The following is a 24,359-nucleotide window of genomic DNA, read 5'->3' on the forward strand; positions in this document are numbered from 1 at the left end:
AATCGTTTAGGATGGGTAGTAACTAATTAAATTGTCACAGTGTTGTATACGGTTAGGTAATCTAGCCGGGTCACGGACACTACGGACCATGGACATTACGGACCAGATTTAGGGACATTACGGACCAGATTTAGGGACTAGCCAGGCATTGAAAAGATAAAAATCAATAATCTTCGTCTGTGAAACTTGGTAACTATGAAAGTTATGATTGATGTCCTTTGGGTGTCTGAAAATTAGGTACGCAAAATAAATTATTTTGGGAAGTAATTATGGGTGTCCAAATATTTAGAGTGTCCGAACTCTTAGGTGAATTACGGTAACTTTAATCGAAAAATATTTTTGTTGAAATTATAAACATCTTACGATATACCGTATCCCGATCTTCAACTGCCGTTTTAACCCGTATATACTCGATTAATATGACGCGAGTAACATCCCTTTCTACATAAATCGAAACAATCTCTCATCTTGAAATTGACCTCAGAAAAAAAGTTAAAAAAAATTGTTACTGGGTATTATACGCAGGCATTTTTTTGCATCAAAATCTGAGGGGGAAAAGTGCGTCTAATACCCAGTCATTTACGGTAGACAGTATCATTTTCAAATTGATTTGCAATTCATTTAGACCAGTGATGGTTCTCACAACATATTCAGCACTAAATTACTACTTAACATTGTGAAAACAAAATTGAATACTTTGATAGTATGTTTGGTAAATTTTGATTGTAGTTGGCATTGCCTTTTATATACCATTTTGAATTTTATACAAACAATTATTGTCTGATCTGCACCTTACTACTTCTGTAAGCGCTTTAGATGGGGAGGGGTTTGTTAGTTTGTAAATGGATACTTTGATTGAAGACGATGTATAATCTCCCTTTGTTTATGCTCCGAGCTTCTTATGAAAGGCATATGCCATTTAAATGAAACACACATCCTTTGATCTGTACAAAACCACTGCTAAAGGTGATTGCAGTCTGGATGAAGTAGTGGACTATTAAAGTACTGTATTGCAGATTGTAATTAAAAGAATTTGTTCTTTCAGATGCGGCAATGTAGCTGCAATACTAGAGTTAGATGAACATTTACAGAGAGATTTTACTATATTTGAAGCTGCTCCTCAGGTAATGGATTTTTTTTTAAGGAAGCATTGCTGTAGTTATATGTTGTTATTGGATATTTGTATAATTCAATTATTCCTATATGCTTTTTGATTAAACCCTATGAAAAGTTTTCTGGTAGCTGTGAAGTGGATTGAAAAAACAAGGTTGAAACTTTCTCAATGTCATGCTTCATGTTGTTTTTTATTTGTTCTTTTGCATAAAAACATGTGTTACATTTCTGATTTATCTGGGAATGATGATTCAACACAGCTGTGGATGATCTGTTTGTGTAAATGTTTAACCAATTACGTGGTTTTGTTTTACAGGAGCTTCGAGGAATACTTACCAAAAAGCCCCAGCCAGACTATTTCTTATAAACGCAACAAAGCCTTCGTACAGAGAGCAACATGTGATAGGTGGCAAGAGACTGGTGCCAGGTTGGCAGACTGGTTTAAGGTGTTCAGACTGTGTTTTAAGCTAAAAACGTCTCAATCTGTCTATTAAAGGTTTTATCTGGGAAGTCAAAAACATTCAAATGATTGCCAGTAAGTGATAGCACAGTATTGTGTATTTCACTGCATTTCACTGTATTATTTATGAAAATATTTTAGTAATAAATATTCTGATAAATTCCAATTAAATTTCACCTTTAGTTACTTATTTTCTCTGGCAATACTTTGATGTGTATTGATTTTAAGCGGATTACTACATGTGCATAATCAATTCAAGATTAGGCTAATCATTCATGATTGATCAGACTAAATTAAATGTGTATGTACATTTTTATTGAAGTTTGAAAATACACAAAGGTACATTTAAGTATTATGAATATAAGTGTGGTTATACCGTACATGTATGTTTTTTTAGGAATGATATTGTATCAAAGTATTGTTTAAAAAAATTGAAAGGATTCAGTCATTTATGGTGTTTTCAAAAGTTGATATTTATTGCAAGTAATTTTGTAATTTTAATTAACCAATTGTATTTTCAATTTCCTAATAGAATAATTTTGCCTTATTGATTCCACTGGAGGGAATATAAGACTGTATTCAGATAAAGGAAATGCTGGTCATTTTTACATTGATAATGTTACATAAATAGTGTACTTAAACATCCTTGTCATCACTTATAGATGTATGTATCAAAGAATCCCAATGCAGACTTTGTAGTATTTTAGTTCATTGAAGATGTGTTTAATTGTTGTTTGACATATTTTAATTTAACATTGTGTAAATCAAATATGTGACATATTTGAATTTGTATTTTATGAAGATCCTCATGATGTTAATTTGTAAATATTTTCATTTAATTTACTTTATTTCAATTAAAACTATTTTCAGTTACTATGTTTTCTAAGTTGTATGTTTAAGTACATGTGTTCTTGTAAATATAAAGAAGGGCCATTTGTTTGAATCTGTCATCTTACTGATTTTATTCTCATGTGTGGTATTAGTAATATGATCAAATAAAAGCATCAAAGAGTATGAACACATATCTGTTCTGTTTTATTGTATTCTAGTAATGACATTTCATGGTACTAATATTTCCTTCAGAATAGGGTTGGTTGATGAGGCCAATATAAATCTCAAAAAGTATTTCTCCGGCATTTAATGAGTTTTTCGGGCAACCAAGGTAGCTCTCATCAGTATTTACTAAAATGCAATTATGTCCCCCCAATAATTGTTTTTGCCACATCAGTCCGTCCGTGCCTCAGTCAGTCTGTCCGTCACACTTCGTTTCCGCTCAATAGTTGAACACGCTAAGACCCAGGAACTTCATACTTTGTATGATTGTTAGTCATGACTAGAAGATGATCCCTATTTAAGATCAGAAGGTTATAGGTTAAGGTTGTGGTGACCTTGAGGTGAATAAACGATTTTCGCTCAATAACTTTAGATCACTTTAACCCAGGAATTTCATACTTGTTGAGCCAGTTGGTCATGACTAGCTGATGACCTGTGTCGATTTTAAGATCAAAAGGTCAAGTGATCTTAAGGGGAAAAAAATGGTTTCCGTTGAACAACTAAAGAACCCTTGTACTAAGGAACTTCACACTTGATATGCCGATTGGTCATGACTAGAAGATGACCTCTAATTTTAGGGATCAGTATACCAAAGGTCAATATTGCAGTGACCTTGAATGGAAAAAAAACAGTTTCCAATAATAACTTAAGAACAATTGCACACAGGAACTTCATACTTGGGGTGCCAGTTTTTCATGACTAGTAGATGACACCTATTGATTTTGGAATTAGTAGGTCAAAGTCGCGGTGACAAAAACGGTTTCCGCTGAATAACGTAAAATTGCGTGCACTTTAGAATTTCATACTTGGTATGCAAGTTGGTCATGACTACTTGATGACCCCTTTTGATTTGGGGATCAGTAGGTCAAAGTTCAAGGGCGTGGTATAGGTCGTAATGACCGCAAGATGAAAATACGGTTTCTGCTCAATAACTGAAGAACCCTTGCACCAAGGATTTTTATACTTGGTATGTCAGTTGGTCATGACTAGTTAATGACTTTCAGGCCAGCAAGTCAAAGATCAAGGTGACCTACAGGTAAAATAATGTTTCCGCTTAATAACTTAATGCATGGCACAGGATCTTTACACTTGGTTTGCTAGTAAGTCTTGATTTTTAGATGACCCCAATTGATTTTAAGAACAGTAGGTCAAAGGTCAAGGTCGCAATGTTCTTGAGGGAAGAACAATTTCCAATAATAACTAAAGAAAACTTGAATCGGTTACCTTCAGGTGAAAAACAATTTGTTGGTCACCAGTCCGTACGTCACACATCTTTCCGCTCAATAACTAAAGAATGCTTGGACCCAGGAACACCATACTTGGACCCAGGAACTCAATACTTGGAATGCAGGTTGGTAATGACCAATACATGACCCCTATGTGTGTTCGTCTCCAGTCCATTAGTACAAATTTCATGTCCATCATTGATTATTTCCCACCTATGACCACACAATGAGGGAGACAAAAACGCAAACTCTAGTTTTCTATATTATGTGCGCAGCAGTTTTAAATTACTAGTATTGAATTACTTGCTTCCCTGCTGGTGGATTACGAAGGATTTGTGAATAACAACTCCTAAGTACCAAAAATAATATCAACACCACTGTGAGATATATGTAATTAATAGAGGCGTTATTTAAGCATACGTTATCAATTTACTGAAAACACCCCGTTTGTGAGTACAAACACCAAAATTACATCTGCAGTATCTGCATGACCAAAGACAAACGAAGCGTCGATATGTACATTAGTGTTCATTTTGAGTATATTTTGTATTACGCTATGTCAAAGGTAAACAACGTCCAAATAACATTCTTTGGTAAGGGCTATCAAGATGAATATAACAAAGTTCATAAAACAATGCCATAGTACTTAATGTATCTTGGAAAAATGCATTTTCTGCTTAAAGTATCGGGACCATCCGATTGTTCCGTAAACACTTTGCCTAAAAGACATTATTATAACAAAGTATGTTGTCCCTATTATACAACTTTACTGTTGCGACATTTAAAGTTATTCGACATACATGAAGGGGACATTTGAAAGTTTTGATATAAGTAAACACCTGTCTGATGTATCTTGTCTTAGAGCATGATAATGCAGCTTACTGTAACTGAAACCAAAAATATTCATTAAATGTATTTATTAAATGTTATTTGACACCTTCTTCATACACCAGAGCTCGTCTCAATTCTGTAACAAAGGAAACTGACATGAAATTCGAGTATGTTGGGTAATTATCGGTGTCCCATGTAGTTTATTGCGCGGTTTACAAACTTGATATCCACAAAAGGCTGTCTTTAAACTATCTCAGTCATTGCAAGTTGTCCTGATTATTTGTGCACAATTCGAAATTCACACACTACGGAATTTGCGTAACTAATATGCTTTGGTTTTGTCATGGAACGGTAACGAACATATTGCGATGCATTTGCTGCGTTTATTGAACTCTTCGGAACGGTAACGAACATATTGCGATGCATTTGCTGCGTTTATTGAACTCTTCGGAACGGTAACGAACATATTGCGATGCATTTGCTGCGTTTATTGAACTCTTCGGAACGGTAACGAACATATTGCGATGCATTTGCTGCGTTTATTGAACTCTTTGCGTCAAGACATAAACTCACAAAAGCCTCAATGTTATCCAGGCCTCTATTTCTCGAAACTTTTTAAGTCCCTTATAACAGGATTAAGTTATTTATCAAAATTCAATTCAAGTATGTATTTTGAGTAATTGAAATAAGCTACATAAGCCTGAAGTCGAGAAATTGGGGCCTGTTTATTACATTTATACATAGTAAAATGTAAAACTATGTATTTGTTAAAATATATCGGTAAAAAGCATTTCTTTTACAGATACAAACAACAAATACATATATGCCAATTTTGCAACAATACACTGGTAAGCAGATGCACTGGTTAAAAATCAACTTTACATATCTTAAAATGAGACTCCACAAATTGTAAATGTATATATATATGTTATCAACAGGCAGTTTCGTTCCCAAATATTCTGTCATTTGAGCTATTTTCGCCGTCTGCAACACCGCCTGAACAACGCGAATACATAGAAAATTTTCATTTTTACATTTTATTTACATGTTTGTTTAACCTGCCTTTTTATGCCCCCACAAAGTGGCGGCATATAGGGTTGCCCTTGTCCGTACGTACGTACGTACGTACGTACGTCCCGAAGATTGTTTCCGATCTAATTCTTGAAAACCGTTTGTCCAATCCTCACCAAACTTTAAACACATGTTTGTGACCATAATATCTTGATCAAGTTCGATAGTCATGGAAATCGCTTTAGTCATTTAGGAGTAACGGCCCTTTTTTGCCAAAAATTCCCGAAGATTGTTTCCGATCTAATTCTTGAAAACCGTTTGTTCAATCCTCACCAAACTTTAAACACATGTTTGTGACCATAATATCTTGATCAAGTTCGATAGCCATGGAAATCGCTTTTGTCATTTAGGAGTTACGGCCCTTTATTTGCAAAAAAAGACTTGAAAAATACGTCCTGAAGATTGTTTCCGATCTAATTCTTGAAAACTGTTTGTCCAATCCTCACCAAACTTTTAACACATGTTTGTGACCATAATATCTTGATCAAGTTCGATAGCCATGGAAATCGCTTTAATCATTTAGGAGTTAGGGCCCTCAGATTATCCTGAATAATCATTATGGCTTATTTTCTGTGACAAAAAATCGAAGTGGGGGCATCCGTGTCCTATGGACACATTTCTAGTTTCTTCATGGTTGCTTTTTACCACTTATTAATTTATCCGTAGTAATCAATGGTCATAAACTTACTTATTACGCCTTTAAGTGTAAATCCTTCATCAAGTTAATTAAAACTGAACTGAATAAACACATTCTATCGGCTTCAGATCAAAGAGTCACACTGTGTGACGTCACATAACTTACAGTTATACCCACGAGGATCTCGTGGAGAGCATGGACATTGCTATGCAGGATTAATGTATAACTGTACGATAATTGCTTCATATAGTAGATATAAGTGTGGTACAAGTTTGAAAGTTTATTGGCAGATTGTTTTACGAACATGTCATGTCGATGTTTTCTTAATCCCTTGATTGCCCTTGTTGTTTGTTTAATCCTCAAATAAATATATCGCACTTCCTTTTAAACAGGCAATAAATCGTTTAGGATGGGTAGTAACTAATTAAATTGTCACAGTGTTGTATACGGTTAGGTAATCTAGCCGGGTCACGGACACTACGGACCATGGACATTACGGACCAGATTTAGGGACATTACGGACCAGATTTAGGGACTAGCCAGGCATTGAAAAGATAAAAATCAATAATCTTCGTCTGTGAAACTTGGTAACTATGAAAGTTATGATTGATGTCCTTTGGGTGTCTGAAAATTAGGTACGCAAAATAAATTATTTTGGGAAGTAATTATGGGTGTCCAAATATTTAGAGTGTCCGAACTCTTAGGTGAATTACGGTAACTTTAATCGAAAAATATTTTTGTTGAAATTATAAACATCTTACGATATACCGTATCCCGATCTTCAACTGCCGTTTTAACCCGTATATACTCGATTAATATGACGCGAGTAACATCCCTTTCTACATAAATCGAAACAATCTCTCATCTTGAAATTGACCTCAGAAAAAAAGTTAAAAAAAATTGTTACTGGGTATTATACGCAGGCATTTTTTTGCATCAAAATCTGAGGGGGAAAAGTGCGTCTAATACCCAGTCATTTACGGTAGACAGTATCATTTTCAAATTGATTTGCAATTCATTTAGACCAGTGATGGTTCTCACAACATATTCAGCACTAAATTACTACTTAACATTGTGAAAACAAAATTGAATACTTTGATAGTATGTTTGGTAAATTTTGATTGTAGTTGGCATTGCCTTTTATATACCATTTTGAATTTTATACAAACAATTATTGTCTGATCTGCACCTTACTACTTCTGTAAGCGCTTTAGATGGGGAGGGGTTTGTTAGTTTGTAAATGGATACTTTGATTGAAGACGATGTATAATCTCCCTTTGTTTATGCTCCGAGCTTCTTATGAAAGGCATATGCCATTTAAATGAAACACACATCCTTTGATCTGTACAAAACCACTGCTAAAGGTGATTGCAGTCTGGATGAAGTAGTGGACTATTAAAGTACTGTATTGCAGATTGTAATTAAAAGAATTTGTTCTTTCAGATGCGGCAATGTAGCTGCAATACTAGAGTTAGATGAACATTTACAGAGAGATTTTACTATATTTGAAGCTGCTCCTCAGGTAATGGATTTTTTTTAAGGAAGCATTGCTGTAGTTATATGTTGTTATTGGATATTTGTATAATTCAATTATTCCTATATGCTTTTTGATTAAACCCTATGAAAAGTTTTCTGGTAGCTGTGAAGTGGATTGAAAAAACAAGGTTGAAACTTTCTCAATGTCATGCTTCATGTTGTTTTTTATTTGTTCTTTTGCATAAAAACATGTGTTACATTTCTGATTTATCTGGGAATGATGATTCAACACAGCTGTGGATGATCTGTTTGTGTAAATGTTTAACCAATTACGTGGTTTTGTTTTACAGGAGCTTCGAGGAATACTTACCAAAAAGCCCCAGCCAGACTATTTCTTATAAACGCAACAAAGCCTTCGTACAGAGAGCAACATGTGATAGGTGGCAAGAGACTGGTGCCAGGTTGGCAGACTGGTTTAAGGTGTTCAGACTGTGTTTTAAGCTAAAAACGTCTCAATCTGTCTATTAAAGGTTTTATCTGGGAAGTCAAAAACATTCAAATGACACAGTATTGTGTATTTCACTGCATTTCACTGTATTATTTATGAAAATATTTTAGTAATAAATATTCTGATAAATTCCAATTAAATTTCACCTTTAGTTACTTATTTTCTCTGGCAATACTTTGATGTGTATTGATTTTAAGCGGATTACTACATGTGCATAATCAATTCAAGATTAGGCTAATCATTCATGATTGATCAGACTAAATTAAATGTGTATGTACATTTTTATTGAAGTTTGAAAATACACAAAGGTACATTTAAGTATTATGAATATAAGTGTGGTTATACCGTACATGTATGTTTTTTTAGGAATGATATTGTATCAAAGTATTGTTTAAAAAAATTGAAAGGATTCAGTCATTTATGGTGTTTTCAAAAGTTGATATTTATTGCAAGTAATTTTGTAATTTTAATTAACCAATTGTATTTTCAATTTCCTAATAGAATAATTTTGCCTTATTGATTCCACTGGAGGGAATATAAGACTGTATTCAGATAAAGGAAATGCTGGTCATTTTTACATTGATAATGTTACATAAATAGTGTACTTAAACATCCTTGTCATCACTTATAGATGTATGTATCAAAGAATCCCAATGCAGACTTTGTAGTATTTTAGTTCATTGAAGATGTGTTTAATTGTTGTTTGACATATTTTAATTTAACATTGTGTAAATCAAATATGTGACATATTTGAATTTGTATTTTATGAAGATCCTCATGATGTTAATTTGTAAATATTTTCATTTAATTTACTTTATTTCAATTAAAACTATTTTCAGTTACTATGTTTTCTAAGTTGTATGTTTAAGTACATGTGTTCTTGTAAATATAAAGAAGGGCCATTTGTTTGAATCTGTCATCTTACTGATTTTATTCTCATGTGTGGTATTAGTAATATGATCAAATAAAAGCATCAAAGAGTATGAACACATATCTGTTCTGTTTTATTGTATTCTAGTAATGACATTTCATGGTACTAATATTTCCTTCAGAATAGGGTTGGTTGATGAGGCCAATATAAATCTCAAAAAGTATTTCTCCGGCATTTAATGAGTTTTTCGGGCAACCAAGGTAGCTCTCATCAGTATTTACTAAAATGCAATTATGTCCCCCCAATAATTGTTTTTGCCACATCAGTCCGTCCGTGCCTCAGTCAGTCTGTCCGTCACACTTCGTTTCCGCTCAATAGTTGAACACGCTAAGACCCAGGAACTTCATACTTTGTATGATTGTTAGTCATGACTAGAAGATGATCCCTATTTAAGATCAGAAGGTTATAGGTTAAGGTTGTGGTGACCTTGAGGTGAATAAACGATTTTCGCTCAATAACTTTAGATCACTTTAACCCAGGAATTTCATACTTGTTGAGCCAGTTGGTCATGACTAGCTGATGACCTGTGTCGATTTTAAGATCAAAAGGTCAAGTGATCTTAAGGGGAAAAAAATGGTTTCCGTTGAACAACTAAAGAACCCTTGTACTAAGGAACTTCACACTTGATATGCCGATTGGTCATGACTAGAAGATGACCTCTAATTTTAGGGATCAGTATACCAAAGGTCAATATTGCAGTGACCTTGAATGGAAAAAAAACAGTTTCCAATAATAACTTAAGAACAATTGCACACAGGAACTTCATACTTGGGGTGCCAGTTTTTCATGACTAGTAGATGACACCTATTGATTTTGGAATTAGTAGGTCAAAGTCGCGGTGACAAAAACGGTTTCCGCTGAATAACGTAAAATTGCGTGCACTTTAGAATTTCATACTTGGTATGCAAGTTGGTCATGACTACTTGATGACCCCTTTTGATTTGGGGATCAGTAGGTCAAAGTTCAAGGGCGTGGTATAGGTCGTAATGACCGCAAGATGAAAATACGGTTTCTGCTCAATAACTGAAGAACCCTTGCACCAAGGATTTTTATACTTGGTATGTCAGTTGGTCATGACTAGTTAATGACTTTCAGGCCAGCAAGTCAAAGATCAAGGTGACCTACAGGTAAAATAATGTTTCCGCTTAATAACTTAATGCATGGCACAGGATCTTTACACTTGGTTTGCTAGTAAGTCTTGATTTTTAGATGACCCCAATTGATTTTAAGAACAGTAGGTCAAAGGTCAAGGTCGCAATGTTCTTGAGGGAAGAACAATTTCCAATAATAACTAAAGAAAACTTGAATCGGTTACCTTCAGGTGAAAAACAATTTGTTGGTCACCAGTCCGTACGTCACACATCTTTCCGCTCAATAACTAAAGAATGCTTGGACCCAGGAACACCATACTTGGACCCAGGAACTCAATACTTGGAATGCAGGTTGGTAATGACCAATACATGACCCCTATGTGTGTTCGTCTCCAGTCCATTAGTACAAATTTCATGTCCATCATTGATTATTTCCCACCTATGACCACACAATGAGGGAGACAAAAACGCAAACTCTAGTTTTCTATATTATGTGCGCAGCAGTTTTAAATTACTAGTATTGAATTACTTGCTTCCCTGCTGGTGGATTACGAAGGATTTGTGAATAACAACTCCTAAGTACCAAAAATAATATCAACACCACTGTGAGATATATGTAATTAATAGAGGCGTTATTTAAGCATACGTTATCAATTTACTGAAAACACCCCGTTTGTGAGTACAAACACCAAAATTACATCTGCAGTATCTGCATGACCAAAGACAAACGAAGCGTCGATATGTACATTAGTGTTCATTTTGAGTATATTTTGTATTACGCTATGTCAAAGGTAAACAACGTCCAAATAACATTCTTTGGTAAGGGCTATCAAGATGAATATAACAAAGTTCATAAAACAATGCCATAGTACTTAATGTATCTTGGAAAAATGCATTTTCTGCTTAAAGTATCGGGACCATCCGATTGTTCCGTAAACACTTTGCCTAAAAGACATTATTATAACAAAGTATGTTGTCCCTATTATACAACTTTACTGTTGCGACATTTAAAGTTATTCGACATACATGAAGGGGACATTTGAAAGTTTTGATATAAGTAAACACCTGTCTGATGTATCTTGTCTTAGAGCATGATAATGCAGCTTACTGTAACTGAAACCAAAAATATTCATTAAATGTATTTATTAAATGTTATTTGATACCTTCTTCATACACCAGATCTCGTCTCAATTCTGTAACAAAGGAAACTGACATGAAATTCGAGTATGTTGGGTAATTATCGGTGTCCCATGTAGTTTATTGCGCGGTTTACAAACTTGATATCCACAAAAGGCTGTCTTTAAACTATCTCAGTCATTGCAAGTTGTCCTGATTATTTGTGCACAATTCGAAATTCACACACTACGGAATTTGCGTAACTAATATGCTTTGGTTTTGTCATGGAACGGTAACGAACATATTGCGATGCATTTGCTGCGTTTATTGAACTCTTCGGAACGGTAACGAACATATTGCGATGCATTTGCTGCGTTTATTGAACTCTTCGGAACGGTAACGAACATATTGCGATGCATTTGCTGCGTTTATTGAACTCTTTGCGTCAAGACATAAACTCACAAAAGCCTCAATGTTATCCAGGCCTCTATTTCTCGAAACTTTTTAAGTCCCTTATAACAGGATTAAGTTATTTATCAAAATTCAATTCAAGTATGTATTTTGAGTAATTGAAATAAGCTACATAAGCCTGAAGTCGAGAAATTGGGGCCTGTTTATTACATTTATACATAGTAAAATGTAAAACTATGTATTTGTTAAAATATATCGGTAAAAAGCATTTCTTTTACAGATACAAACAACACATACATATATGCCAATTTTGCAACAATACACTGGTAAGCAGATGCACTGGTTAAAAATCAACTTTACATATCTTAAAATGAGACTCCACAAATTGTAAATGTATATATATATGTTATCAACAGGCAGTTTCGTTCCCAAATATTCTGTCATTTGAGCTATTTTCGCCGTCTGCAACACCGCCTGAACAACGCGTAAAGGTCCCCGGTGTCATTTTCGGGCCCAACAATGCCCATAAGGGTCACAAACAGCCCCATGGAGTACACTAATGAGAACCCAATGGTTGAAAACAGGAAGACTCCGAACTGCATAAAGAATGTGAGCTTAGTCAGGAACATGAAGGCGGCGGCCCCGAGGGTGGTAATGGCGCCGAAGAATACGGGCACGGCCATTTCCTCGAGCATGTCGCGGACCCGAGATAGGCGGTCGCGGTGCATAGAGTGGGTGTATCCCTCCGCCAGATGGACAACGTAATCAACCGCAAGGCCTACGATCATGCACATGTTGATGGATTCAACCAACTGCAGAATTAGAATTGGTAAATTATCATTACTGAAAGAATATGTCCATTTTACATTAAAACTTTTCAGAAAGTTGGAACTACTTTATCAATTAAATTCTGGCGGTAAAGCGCTGTATATTTCATATATACCGGGACACTACAAGAAGATATGAAATGGTATCAATGTACGCATACAAGTTATTACTATCCAACTGAGGGTAGGATTTGCTATTGGTCCTGTTCACATATGATATTGAAATAATCAGTCACATTTTTCATTTTTTTTCTTTTTGTTCATCATTATATATAAGAAATATTCCTTATTTTCCTTTAACCATTAAAAATCAGTTAAGTAAGAGGGTTAATTATAAGCAAAATAGTTCTAAAAATGATATTTTAAAGGAGACTGAAGTATACCCCGAGGTTCCAACCGCCCAACGGAATGACGCCGACGACACAAGCAGTACAGCAGCACATGCAGAACGTGGCAAGCAGGCCGGTGATGATGTTTCCGGTCGCTATGACCAATATGGGGAACGCTAGGCACACACCGATAATGATGCCGTACATAGCGTTCATTATCATTCTCTGTAAAAGGATTGCAAAAATGTAAATGAGCGTTTGCAATGCATGATATATTTTGAAATCATAGAAATGAAATGTTGAAATCAATTGAAAAGAAAATAACTGAGAAACAATCATCCACTACAGAATTGATTTTAACAATACCGAAAATATATTTTGAACAACATATTTCAGAAGCCCATGTTGTGTACTGTGGGCTAGTTTCACAATAGTCTTTGTAAAAAATGATGATAAAAAAAGCAATGCAATGAACCGGTTGTCCTTTTAGCGGAGCGGTTAGCACACTGGCTTCTCACCTAGGCGACCTGGGTTCGATTCCCGGTCATGGTGCATGTGATTTTCGTTTGTGGTCACCAAGCCGGACAAGTGGGTTTTCTCCGTTTCTCCGCGAAAAAAAAACAAGACCACACTTACATGGTGCCAACGAAATTGATTAATATAATGTTGTTATGACTTGTTTCACAATCGCTGTAAAATAAATAACTAATGCAATAAACGACCTGTTGCCTTGTAATCCAGACCCAGGCCTGGTGTGAAGACATCTGGAATCCGCTCTGTAACTCTGCGGGCATTTTCTTCAACTATAAAACAAAACCGTTGAGTGATTTTCAGCTAAACCTGCGTGATCTTTCATTTGTAGAAACATTGAAACATTAATACTTGTGAAAAGAGTTAAGATTTGCAAAGTATTTAGTGAAACATGCATTGTAAAATTTGATTAAATGCAAAAAAAAAACAGAATTTCTTAGTCAAAATATAAAGGGGCAAAATTATATTATACTTAAGATAGAGTTATCATACTTGATTGTTTAAATTTCCAATGCAATACATCAAGTAGTTGGTGAGCTATTGACTTACATGTGCTTACACGAAAACCCTTAACCATAATTCGAAAAATAAAGGGGCAAAACTTATGTCATATGTAAGACAGAGTTACCTAACTTTATTAATTTAGAAAGCTGGATGGTTAGGAGCCCACTTATAAAGTTTCAATGTAATACATGATGTACTTGCTGAGATATTGACATAAATGTAGTAACATGCAAAACCTTAACCAGAATTTCTTAGTCGAATAATGAAGGGCCATTATTTGCAAAACAGAGTTATCTAACTTTGTTAATCAAGTAGTTTATAATTATGGCGGTTGAGTACCGTTGCATAACGTCACAATGCAATCCATCAAGTGGTTGCTGATATATTAACTTATGAGTGCTGACATGCAAAACCTTAACCAGAATTTCTAAATCGAATAATATAAAGGGTCAAAATTTGCATTTTATATAAAAAAAAGATTCATCTTTTTTGGTTTTAAGTAGTTTGGATGGTTAAGTACCATTATATAAAGTTTCAACACAATACATCAAGTTGTTGCTGAGATATTAACCTTTGTGTGCTTACAAGGCCCGTGATTTGCAATATATTCAAATTAGAGTTATCTTTCTTAATTAAGTAGGTTATATAGTTGGGAATACATATCTTAAGTTTCATTGCAATACATGATGCATTTGCTGAGATATTGACTTAAAGGTGCTTACATGCAAAACCTTTACCAAGGTGTGACGCCGACGTCGACGCAAAGGCGAGTAGTATAGCTTTCCTTGTTACATGCATTCGAATAGTCGAGCTAAAAATGGACCAGCTATAGTTAGATTGAGATTGTTATTTAATAAGATAATGGTATTTGGCAAATTGCAATACTGTCACCAATTTTAAGCACGTGTCATGTTTAACGGTAATCACTAAGTTGATATTTCTAAAGATCCCGAAATACCAGGACCAAATTTCTCAAACGATGTGAAGTTCCTTATAAGAGGCTCAAGCTAAGCACACTATTTTCATTTCGGATAAAATTGTGAACTTTTTTTTCTTAAATGAGATTTTGAGATCATTAAATTATATGTATGATTGTCACGGTAAACTATTTTTTTGTTACCAAAAATTAAGTATGAAATTAAGCTATCTGAAAGATTATAATAAGCCTTTTACGTTTAAGTTATTTCGATAGATTTGGGGCATAAAATTAAAAAACCAGGGCTAGTTTCTCGAACTACTTAAGATGAGAAAATATTTGCAATAATATGAATCGACAGTCACGAATAATTAGAATCCAATCACGCAGCAATGAAGTATATGCTGAGTATTTTTTATGTGACATATGTTGTTGATTTTTTGTGTGAAACCAGCCCAGTTCTGTGTGCGAATTTAAATCAGATCAACTAATCATTCAGAGTTTTCAAATTGGTATTGCCTCTTTGCCCATAAATTCCTCCCACTTGTCTCTGACTGGAATTCCTTCGCTTGGGTTTAAAGTCCCAAACCGGAGTGATGTGTCAACCTGGATTGTCATATGCATGATGTTGTTGCCGTAGTAGGCATCTGCAACAAAACAACAAAAAATACTTATTTTTCTCCGTATTTATATAGTTTCAACAATTGGAATGAATTATTCATGTTTCGATTTACATTGAATGTTTTGTTTTTGACTTTGAAATCATAGCTGTATTTTCAAATTATGACATCATTTGACGAAAAAAGAGACGTCATGGCTGAAATAATACGAGTGTACCATTATTACAATCGGAACACCTCGGCCATTATCCAACATAATTGTCTATCTCGAAGCTTACTGGAGATGACCGAGTTGTTACGATTGCCGTTATTAGTCTACTCTGTTCAAAATGTATGAGTTAAAGCTCTTACTTGAGGAGGAGCTGACGGGCAGGCTACTATTGACCTTTTCCTCCCCGATCATGGAATCGTAGGTTTTAAAATCATCCGAAAACGACCCGTCGTATCTATTGAAAAGCCAGTAAGACAATGGTACCTAAAATAATGCATTTTAGAAAACGTCTTTACAAGGATACATTGAACAATAAATACTTGAGAATGAATTAACCAAAATCAGGATGATTCAAAATATGGCGATAGTTACCTGTAATGTATCATTAAACGTGTTCACATCAAAAGCTGTGAGGTTGTAGAACTTGGGTCTGGTGTTCATAAAGGCCACCATTTTTGCGTTTGTAATAGGCAAAGTCAGATTTTCGCCTGTTGTCGAAGCTTCATTCTGTAATCAATTTATATGCTGTAAGTTAAAAAAATGGATGTGATTTTCAAAGGAGAGGGTCTTAAAATAAGTTTTGCGTACCACTACGCTATAATTTTGTTACCCATTTTAAATTTTATGAAAGTGTCATTCCAATAAAACCTTATCACATTATCTATTTGCGTTTTCATTAAGATACACACACATATATAACTGAGGTAGGATACTTACTTCTAAAAATACTTCAAAATTGTCCATAAAACATTTGACTTCGTACTGGCCTGTAAATTGATTTTTAAGAATGGCCAAGTCCTCTGCGTCTTTTTCCGGCAGGGTCTTCAATGTGGTGCATAAATTCTAAAATGGAAAATGGAAAATACAAACGCAACTACTCTATAACTATTAATCGATGCATGTATAAACATTTGGATGTATTGCCACACTGGTAACGCTTTCTCAAGTATGTTATACGTACTGCAAGATCGATCACTAATGGCGTATTTGTACTTTTGAAACAAACACCAAAAGTAGTACGTTTATGTGAATCTCGCCAATTTATCAAAACTTTATGAAGGCAAGCGTGAGGTTTACTTCCCAGTGAACTTAATATTTCTTAGACCGTACCAATGCGGTTTTCCCAACATCTTTACATATATTTATGCCCCCTTTTGAAAAAAGTGGGGTATATTGTTTTGCACATGTCGGTCGGTCGGTCGGTCGGTCTGTCTGTCTGTCGGTCGGTCGGAATACCAAATGGTTTCCGATCAATAACTTGAGAACGCTTTGACCGAGGGACCTCATACTTGGTATGTGTATTGGTCATCACCAGCAGATGAACCCTATTGATTTTGAGGTCAGTGGGTCAAAGGTCAAGGTCAGTGTGACCTTTACATGAAAAACGGTTTCCGATCAATAACTTGAGAACGCTTTGACCCAGGAACCTCATACTTGGTAGGTGTATTGGTCATGACCAGCAGATGAACCCTATTGATTTTGAGGTCAGTGGGTCAAAGGTCAAGGTCAGTGTGACCTTAACATGAAAAACGGTTTCCGATCAATAACTTGAGAACGCTTTGACCCAGGGACCTCATACTAGTTCTTTTTAATTTTAATGCCTGTCTTTGTTTTGGGGCGGCGCTACTGGCCTTCCACCTGTAATTTCAATTGTCTCATTATTGTGATATTTAAACGACGTGTGTTTTCTCGTTTAGTGTCGGTCAGACATCCAGCTTTGTGCTTCTAACCAGGGTTATTGCTAAAACAAATCTGGTAGGAGAGGATTGTGGCGCTACTGGGTTTCGACCTGTAATGTTTGTATTATTATTGTCATATGACTTAGAGTATTACCTTAATAACAAGTTGAGCTTCCATGGTGCTGGGGTTGAACCTTGGATCGTGTCCTTGATTCCCTCGGCAGATAGGGGTCGTAAAGTCGCACACGCTGAGGTCATTCTCCAACGATCCAAACATCAAGTTGACCGAAACAATTTCCGCTTTGCTGTTGCTAACAAAACTCTCCTTCTTGTAAACTGCTGCCTTCACAAAATGATGGTCATCCGGAAGAACTTTGAACTGAAATTGTAAAGGTTGCCAAATTTTAAATATGTTATACAATATGAAATTGCCAATTACTTACGGTAAAAACATACAAAATATTTGTTGCAATAAAGCTTTGGATAAAAGAGGTCATTTTGTTTATTTAAGTACAACAGCTATGTTAAAAGTTACGCATACTATATAATAAATTGTGTGATAAAAACAAAACAAAACAACATTAATTGTTAGATAATAGGTACGTTTATAAAGATACGATTTGTCAACTTTCTTTTCAATTATTATTTTCTTTTTGAACTTTGTAAACTTGGTAAATAAATTGCTTATTTAAAAACTAATGCTCAGTTAACAACCTGTTTAATTTGAAATTCAAGCAGAAGGACCGGGTTTCGAATGTCCAACAAAATTATATAGTGAATTTTATGTTTTATCATTAAAAACACAGATTTGTTTATTAACCTACGATTTCTCCAGCAGCTTTCAAAGTTGAAGCTTCGTAGATGAAGAATGCAAGAACGCCGAACAAAACGAGCGGAATTACCCAGCGAATGACCCGATGGGTCACGAACCGGAAGTAGTAATTCGTAAAGAACTGCACTGATATGGACTTCTTTTTGCGCCCCTGTAGTTCTTTACTCGAAGATTGAACAGCTTGCTTCACTGGATTCCAATGTTTTCCAGAGTCCATACCTCCATTCTGATACCTATCATTCGGTGCATCAATTTTATAATGTCGAGCAGGACTCCCTTGCAAACGACCCGTTTCTTTCTTACCATCGTAGAAAAACGTATCATCATGGCTGCGCTTTTCATAGCCTTTGTGTGGAAACGGTGTTACTTCATAGTCATATGGCCCTCCATTCCGTGGGAGATTTCCTTCCTGATTATTTCTTGTATATTGAATATGGATGGGTTGACGATTGTCATTATATCTGTCCGACCTAATACCGCCATTGGAATATTCAGGAGAGCCACCATTAATCCTAGGGAAAGAATAATCGGGACCAGGCTCCACTATATAGGGCGATATTGAGCGAGGTCGGTTTTCATTCGGAAAGCGAGACTGTCCTGGGTAGCTCTGATAATCGTTTGAAATGAAAACCGGATTAAATTTCCCACGATCGACGTTCTTGGAGACATCCTCGTCGCCTTCTGTGTTTTTAAGTCGGTTTTCTCTGATGCCATCTTCTTCATAATGTTCCGATTCTTTCTGACAACATTTCTTTTTCAAATGCACACACGGAACACAACATGGCCATTTAGTATGTTCAAAGTATTTATGGTACATAAGTATTACAATAGGGAACTGAGTTATTACCGAAATGTAATTAACTGCCACAACAGTTCCAGCGAACAACCCAAAAGACCTTATTCCCAACAGTGGCAAGATGGCTGTGGAGAGGAAAGCAACTGTTGTAGTTAACGACGTAAAGAACATACTTATGGCTGAACGCTTGTACACATCGGACAGTCGGTGGGCCAAACTTAAGTATTGCTCTGTAGCAGAAGCTCTCCACATGTCGTAGAAAACAAAAATATTGTCTGCACCAATGCCAAGAATTATAAACACAGCTAGGACGTGGAAGAATCCCAAATACTTGTAGCTGTAGATAAGATTGTATATCAAGTTTCCGGTCACAAAGCTTCCAAAGATGCTCATCATTGCAAACCCAGCGATCCAAAGCGATCTTGTGTGAAACAGGATTAAGAAGAATATAAAAGCCATGCTTGCCCCGGCTAAATACATGTCCTTAAATGCTTGATTTCTCACATCGTACTGCCAGAGGGGCACCGATCGGAAGACCATAGTAAAGAGGCCATTCTCTTCCATGTGTTTTTCTAATATTGGTTTCATAACCTCACCGCAGTATTCATCCACTCTTGTATCCTGCGTGTCCTCGTATGTTTCATGTGGCTGGCCGAAGTAAATAGTTGTTCTTGTTATCGAGGTCTTGACTACGTTATTGGAATGTGTGTTGTCTTTGTCCAGAAAATATGCAAACTTTTCTTTCGTCAAATTGTTAGTTTTTGCTTCATTGGCTACTGCATTTATATTTTCGAAGTTAGTATCGTTGAATATAGGATTAATGCTTGCAAATGTTCCGTCAAAGAACTGAGTAACAGATCCAGGAGGGAGACAATCGTTTGTCGACGGATCTAGTTGGCACATCTTATCATAGTCCTTAGCGTGAGTAACTTCGTCTTCAATTTCTCGAATTTTTTTTAAAATATCTCTGTTGAAAATATTTCTTCCGGTGCCAGCATCGAAAATGATATCAATAGAACTGAACCAGTTTGTGGCTGTCCTAAACCCCTCCCCACTTCGCTTGTAACTGCCCGGGAAGTCGTTTCGATCCTCCCAAGCGTACCAGCGTGCGTCCCATGGCTCATCCGTCATACGCATGGGCACGTCGTCAAAAAAAATGGGTAGAATATCGTAACCGGTCAAAAGGAGAATCCCCGTTGTGGCAAACATTAACACCTGTAGAATTAATGCCACCGCTGAAAAGTAAAAACTTGTTTTGAATTATACATTCTTGTATACACAATGGGTTTTACTCAATAATATTTTTGCTGTAGAATGAGTGTATGCATGAATGAGTGAACCAGCTTCTAAATATTAAAGTGACACTCTTATTCAAAGTCAATACATATATACATGTATCACAAACATTAAATTTGACTGATAAACCTTTATGTACTTACTAAATAATGCATTCATGGAAAATATTAATTTCTGATAACAAGATTGTAATCGTGTATTTAATAAAAGAAAGCACAAAAATATTAGTGATTGGTGAATGCTAAAAGATTTACTGTGGTCAGCTATAGTCTCATAAGGTAGAAATACTGTGTTTTATCTGCACATTTCTTTCAGATTAAACTCGGTATCCTTCATAGGAACCATTGTTTTCGACATTTATGCTTCCTTTTTGGGATATTAAAACAATATTATTAATTGTGGTAAATCTCATTTGAGTGCAAGAGTGCATCTTTAAAGCACTAGGAGATATTCGATAATTGCATGCTGTTATTTTGTAAAATGAGTTGAGATTGAGATTTAGAAATGACTGAAGTAATTTTGTGATATTGGGACCTGTATATAATACCGAACTTACGTTTATCTTAGGGTCATACATCAATGACTTCATTCACTCTATTGGTCAGTAATAACAAGTAATCTGATTAGCTACGTCGTTTTTAGATCCAATGAAGACAAATTTGAATACCAGTCCAGAGTGAAAAAAATAGAGATCGTATTATATCTATGCATATACGCGCTGTATATGCACATTACCATTATCGTTTGTTTTTTCATAATCGTATGTTTTACAATATGGTACAGTTACTTTTTTATATTGTTTTTACGATGAACTTTAATAACCAGTCAATTTCTTAAACCAATACATAAATACATTTTTGCAAAATTTACTAACGGCAATCTACAAAAATGTTCATAACTGGAATAGAATAGCGATAATACACGTAATTACACTATCAAAGACGTTTTGCTGGTCGAAAAAGTAATATTATTACATGTATTTGGTAATTTTAAAGATGATTAAAAGTCATATGTGTCATAATAAATGAAGTAAAACGGTTCATATGGATGGTTTTATCCGTTTGGGTATTATGCCTATCGATCAATAGAACCTTACTGGGGGGTTGGTGTGGTTGGGAGGATTTGCATATCCGCACATATTCAGACACATTTATTTCCTTTTTGCTCGGTACTTATGTAGGTCCTTGAAGGGATTATTTCACGGTTTGTAAAATGCACTTATTGCGGATTTTTTTATTACGAAATAAAGTGTGGCAAATCATTAGGAGTGTTAAAACTAAAATACTGACGACTGGAACCCTTCAACAAATGCTAATACATGCTAAAATCTTGTCGTTGAAGTCCACGATTTTGAAAAGCATTAGTAATGCGATTCATCAAAAGGCTGTATCGCGATTGGTTGATTGACATTATCACGTGAAAAATCAGTCAACTTACTGTGAGTACTTGCGGGCGAGTGGATATAGTATCAGTTATCTATTTTATTATAGACTGTTCCGGATTGGGTTCGCTCCCCACTACAACCAGGTGTTAGTACTATAAAAAAAAAATTCTAAATTTCGGTATCAAAGAGTTAAATAATTATGATATAAGTGTTTTCAGATGCATTATCGAGAAAACTCATTTTTGGTGCCAAAACATCAGCAAGATCATTTAATTATAATGTATTTGTATTCTTTTGTTTTTAGAGCTGCACTCCCACAGATTGGACGTTTTTCTATTTTTTTTTGTCTTGGAACGAGCCATTTTTTGCGAAAATCCATGGAAACCAATTATATAAGACTGCTTCTAACTGGATTGCAGAATTTTATATTTCAGTTCAAAAAACGATGTTAAATGCATTTTTCCTAACGGTTTAAGCCATAAAACATTAATTTTTAAACGGAAATATGATAATCTACGATCTATTTTTTATCAGCAATCTTTTATCATTGGTTTGCAGATATTTATGCAAACATTTGCTCTTTCCAAGACAAAAAAAAATAAAAAAAAGTTGTAAAAATGGTATATCTCTGAGAGTGCAGCTTTAAATGTGCTAAGTCATCCCGGACTTATAGGTCCGTGAAGTCATATAAACCTGATACAATAGTCTCAATGTGTTTTGTATTGTAATAAAATCGTTCATAATAAATGTTAAAATGAGAAACGGAAAACAGAACTCGGGTCGCCTTTCATTATACAATATGTATCCAGGTTGGTATTGTGTAATACAAAGAGGATTTTATCGAAGCTTAAGAAAGAATTTGTGATACATGTATATCAATAACTAGGGGAAGCTTTTAGGTATCTCTTAACGGGGATGCATTGCCTTGTTTAAACATTATATAACTGTCTATAACAATGGTAACTCTTATCAGGGTTTCATATAATTATACGATGCCAAGCACTTGAGGGCCTTGTTTAACCATTATATAAGTGAAAGTGTGACGTATATACAACATTATAGAACATAGCACTCATAAATAATAACATCCTTCCCTTTGTAGAGAATCTGCACTGAATCATAGTACATGTGGTTTTATCTAACTAATAAATTACAATCACAATAATAAAATTATTACAGCCCTGACAGGGTATATATGTTACCATACAAATCATCAAACAGTGAATTACATGTATTTTGTAAGAAAACGAGAGCTGCTGCATGGTACTGGCAGCTTATTGCTAACGGAGAAATTGACACAATGTGTCACAATATGAACAATTAAATATTATGATTTTGGAAGGAAATGCTGGAAATTGAAGTAATCCACTCCACTAATCTATGGAACAATTGAAAATCATATTAAATAGTTTCTGTTACATGTAAATGCTATAACACTTACCAAATGCAGCTTTTGTCCATTCTGTGATGATCTTGGTGTACAGCAGCGGTTCGGCGTCACGACGTTTCTTCTGACGATCTAGTGCGTCGAGCTCAGCACGTGCATCACTCGACTCGGCTGACCAATCAATGTTCACGTTCATGATCTATCCGGTATTGTCTTTAAAACAGAGGAAACTAGAACTGAAAATCCATTTTGTTTGCTCCGGTATGTAAATCGCAGTGAACAGGGTACAACTGTACTGTACTTGTTATGTTGTGTCACCATATATTACCCCAGTTCACTATTCAGATATTATAAATTTTACTAAGTCATTCAATCCCGTAATACCCAATAAACACAGTGTTTTGTTCGGTTAACCAAGCGTTGCATCGTCTCATTGTTTGCAACACTGGGCACAGATACTTTTTTAAATATCGAATATTTCATAGCACAATAATCGTCCGATCACTCTTATTTCTGAATTACGACTTTCATTTCATAATGCTCTATACGCACGTATCCGTTTTTACTACATGTATATGGCAGTTTATTGTGCAAATGGTATTAAAATAATTATCCACCTGTCGTGGTATTTGAATTTACCTGGGATGAAACAACTACATGAAAATTACAATCATTAATGATCTCACTGTATTATATTTCTGTAGAGCTAATCGATTGTACACGGCCACTAGTGGCGGAAATGTGAAATAATTTATAATTCACTCATGAATGCGACCTGAGACAATCCTTGTGTACGTTAAACTAGCGGGCTTTATTGGACACAACTTAATTTCATTATATTCGATATTGAAATCAAAGTATATAATGGAAACAATTATTATATAGGTAAGTATATTTTTTTCTTTATGTACAATTATCCCTTCAGGGTTTCAATAAAATAAAATTATTAACAATGTATATGCAAATGTGCACTTAGTGTGTTAAATATGAAAATATGTATTGTTTTGTGAAGTGCATTTAAAATTTCAATAAAATTTGTAAACAGTACGTGTTTACGTTGTGTAATAACGTCCGTTTCATGTTTACTAAATACAAATGATCAAACATCGGTTTCAGATGATGA

The 24,359-nt window shown here is 35.1% G+C and overlaps 2 protein-coding genes and 2 long non-coding RNA genes across 4 annotated transcripts in view; 3 read left to right on the forward strand and 1 right to left on the reverse strand.

Moving 5' to 3' along the window:
• Window positions 1–485: 485 nt before the first annotated feature.
• LOC128232252 (uncharacterized) lies at window positions 486–2,597 on the forward strand. The gene is made up of 3 exons (XR_008260513.1): window positions 486–584; window positions 1,046–1,124; window positions 1,430–2,597. It is a non-coding gene; the product is annotated as an uncharacterized LOC128232252 (long non-coding RNA).
• Window positions 2,598–7,274: 4,677 nt separating this feature from the next.
• LOC128232380 (uncharacterized) lies at window positions 7,275–9,368 on the forward strand. The gene is made up of 3 exons (XR_008260522.1): window positions 7,275–7,373; window positions 7,835–7,913; window positions 8,218–9,368. It is a non-coding gene; the product is annotated as an uncharacterized LOC128232380 (long non-coding RNA).
• Window positions 9,369–11,921: 2,553 nt separating this feature from the next.
• LOC128230610 (uncharacterized) lies at window positions 11,922–23,829 on the reverse strand. Its single transcript, XM_052943028.1, has 10 exons — window positions 23,291–23,829; window positions 18,366–20,404; window positions 17,696–17,920; window positions 16,580–16,705; window positions 16,235–16,369; window positions 16,003–16,126; window positions 15,551–15,678; window positions 13,803–13,883; window positions 13,135–13,305; window positions 11,922–12,736 (listed from the first exon to the last, which is right to left on the reverse strand). The coding sequence occupies exons 1-10, from the start codon at window positions 23,430–23,432 to the stop codon at window positions 12,374–12,376; spliced, it is 3,534 nt and encodes a 1,177-aa protein (XP_052798988.1). The 5' UTR covers window positions 23,433–23,829; the 3' UTR covers window positions 11,922–12,373.
• A 163-nt stretch (window positions 23,830–23,992) lies between these two features.
• Window positions 23,993–24,359, forward strand: part of LOC128230611 (piwi-like protein 1) — a 37,521-nt gene continuing 37,154 nt past the window's right edge. Inside the window, exon 1 of the mRNA XM_052943031.1 lies at window positions 23,993–24,121. The gene's annotated coding sequence lies outside the window, so the exon portion shown is untranslated. The remainder of the gene's footprint in view (window positions 24,122–24,359) is intronic.

The sequence above is a fragment of the Mya arenaria genome, chromosome 4, assembly GCF_026914265.1.
Source record: "Mya arenaria isolate MELC-2E11 chromosome 4, ASM2691426v1".
NCBI lineage: Eukaryota > Metazoa > Mollusca > Bivalvia > Myida > Myidae > Mya > Mya arenaria.

Excerpts from the sequence above, each read along its gene's own strand:
- LOC128230610 (XM_052943028.1), bottom strand. The coding sequence starts at position 23,432 with ATGAACGTGAACATTGATTGGTCAGCCGAGTCGAGTGATGCACGTGCT. Across the intron at positions 16,127-16,234 it reads CGTTTAATGATACATTACAG|GTACCATTGTCTTACTGGCT; the intron begins GTAACTATCGCC and ends GCATTATTTTAG. Across the intron at positions 13,306-13,802 it reads TCTGGATTACAAGGCAACAG|AGAATGATAATGAACGCTAT; the intron begins GTCGTTTATTGC and ends ATCCTTTTACAG.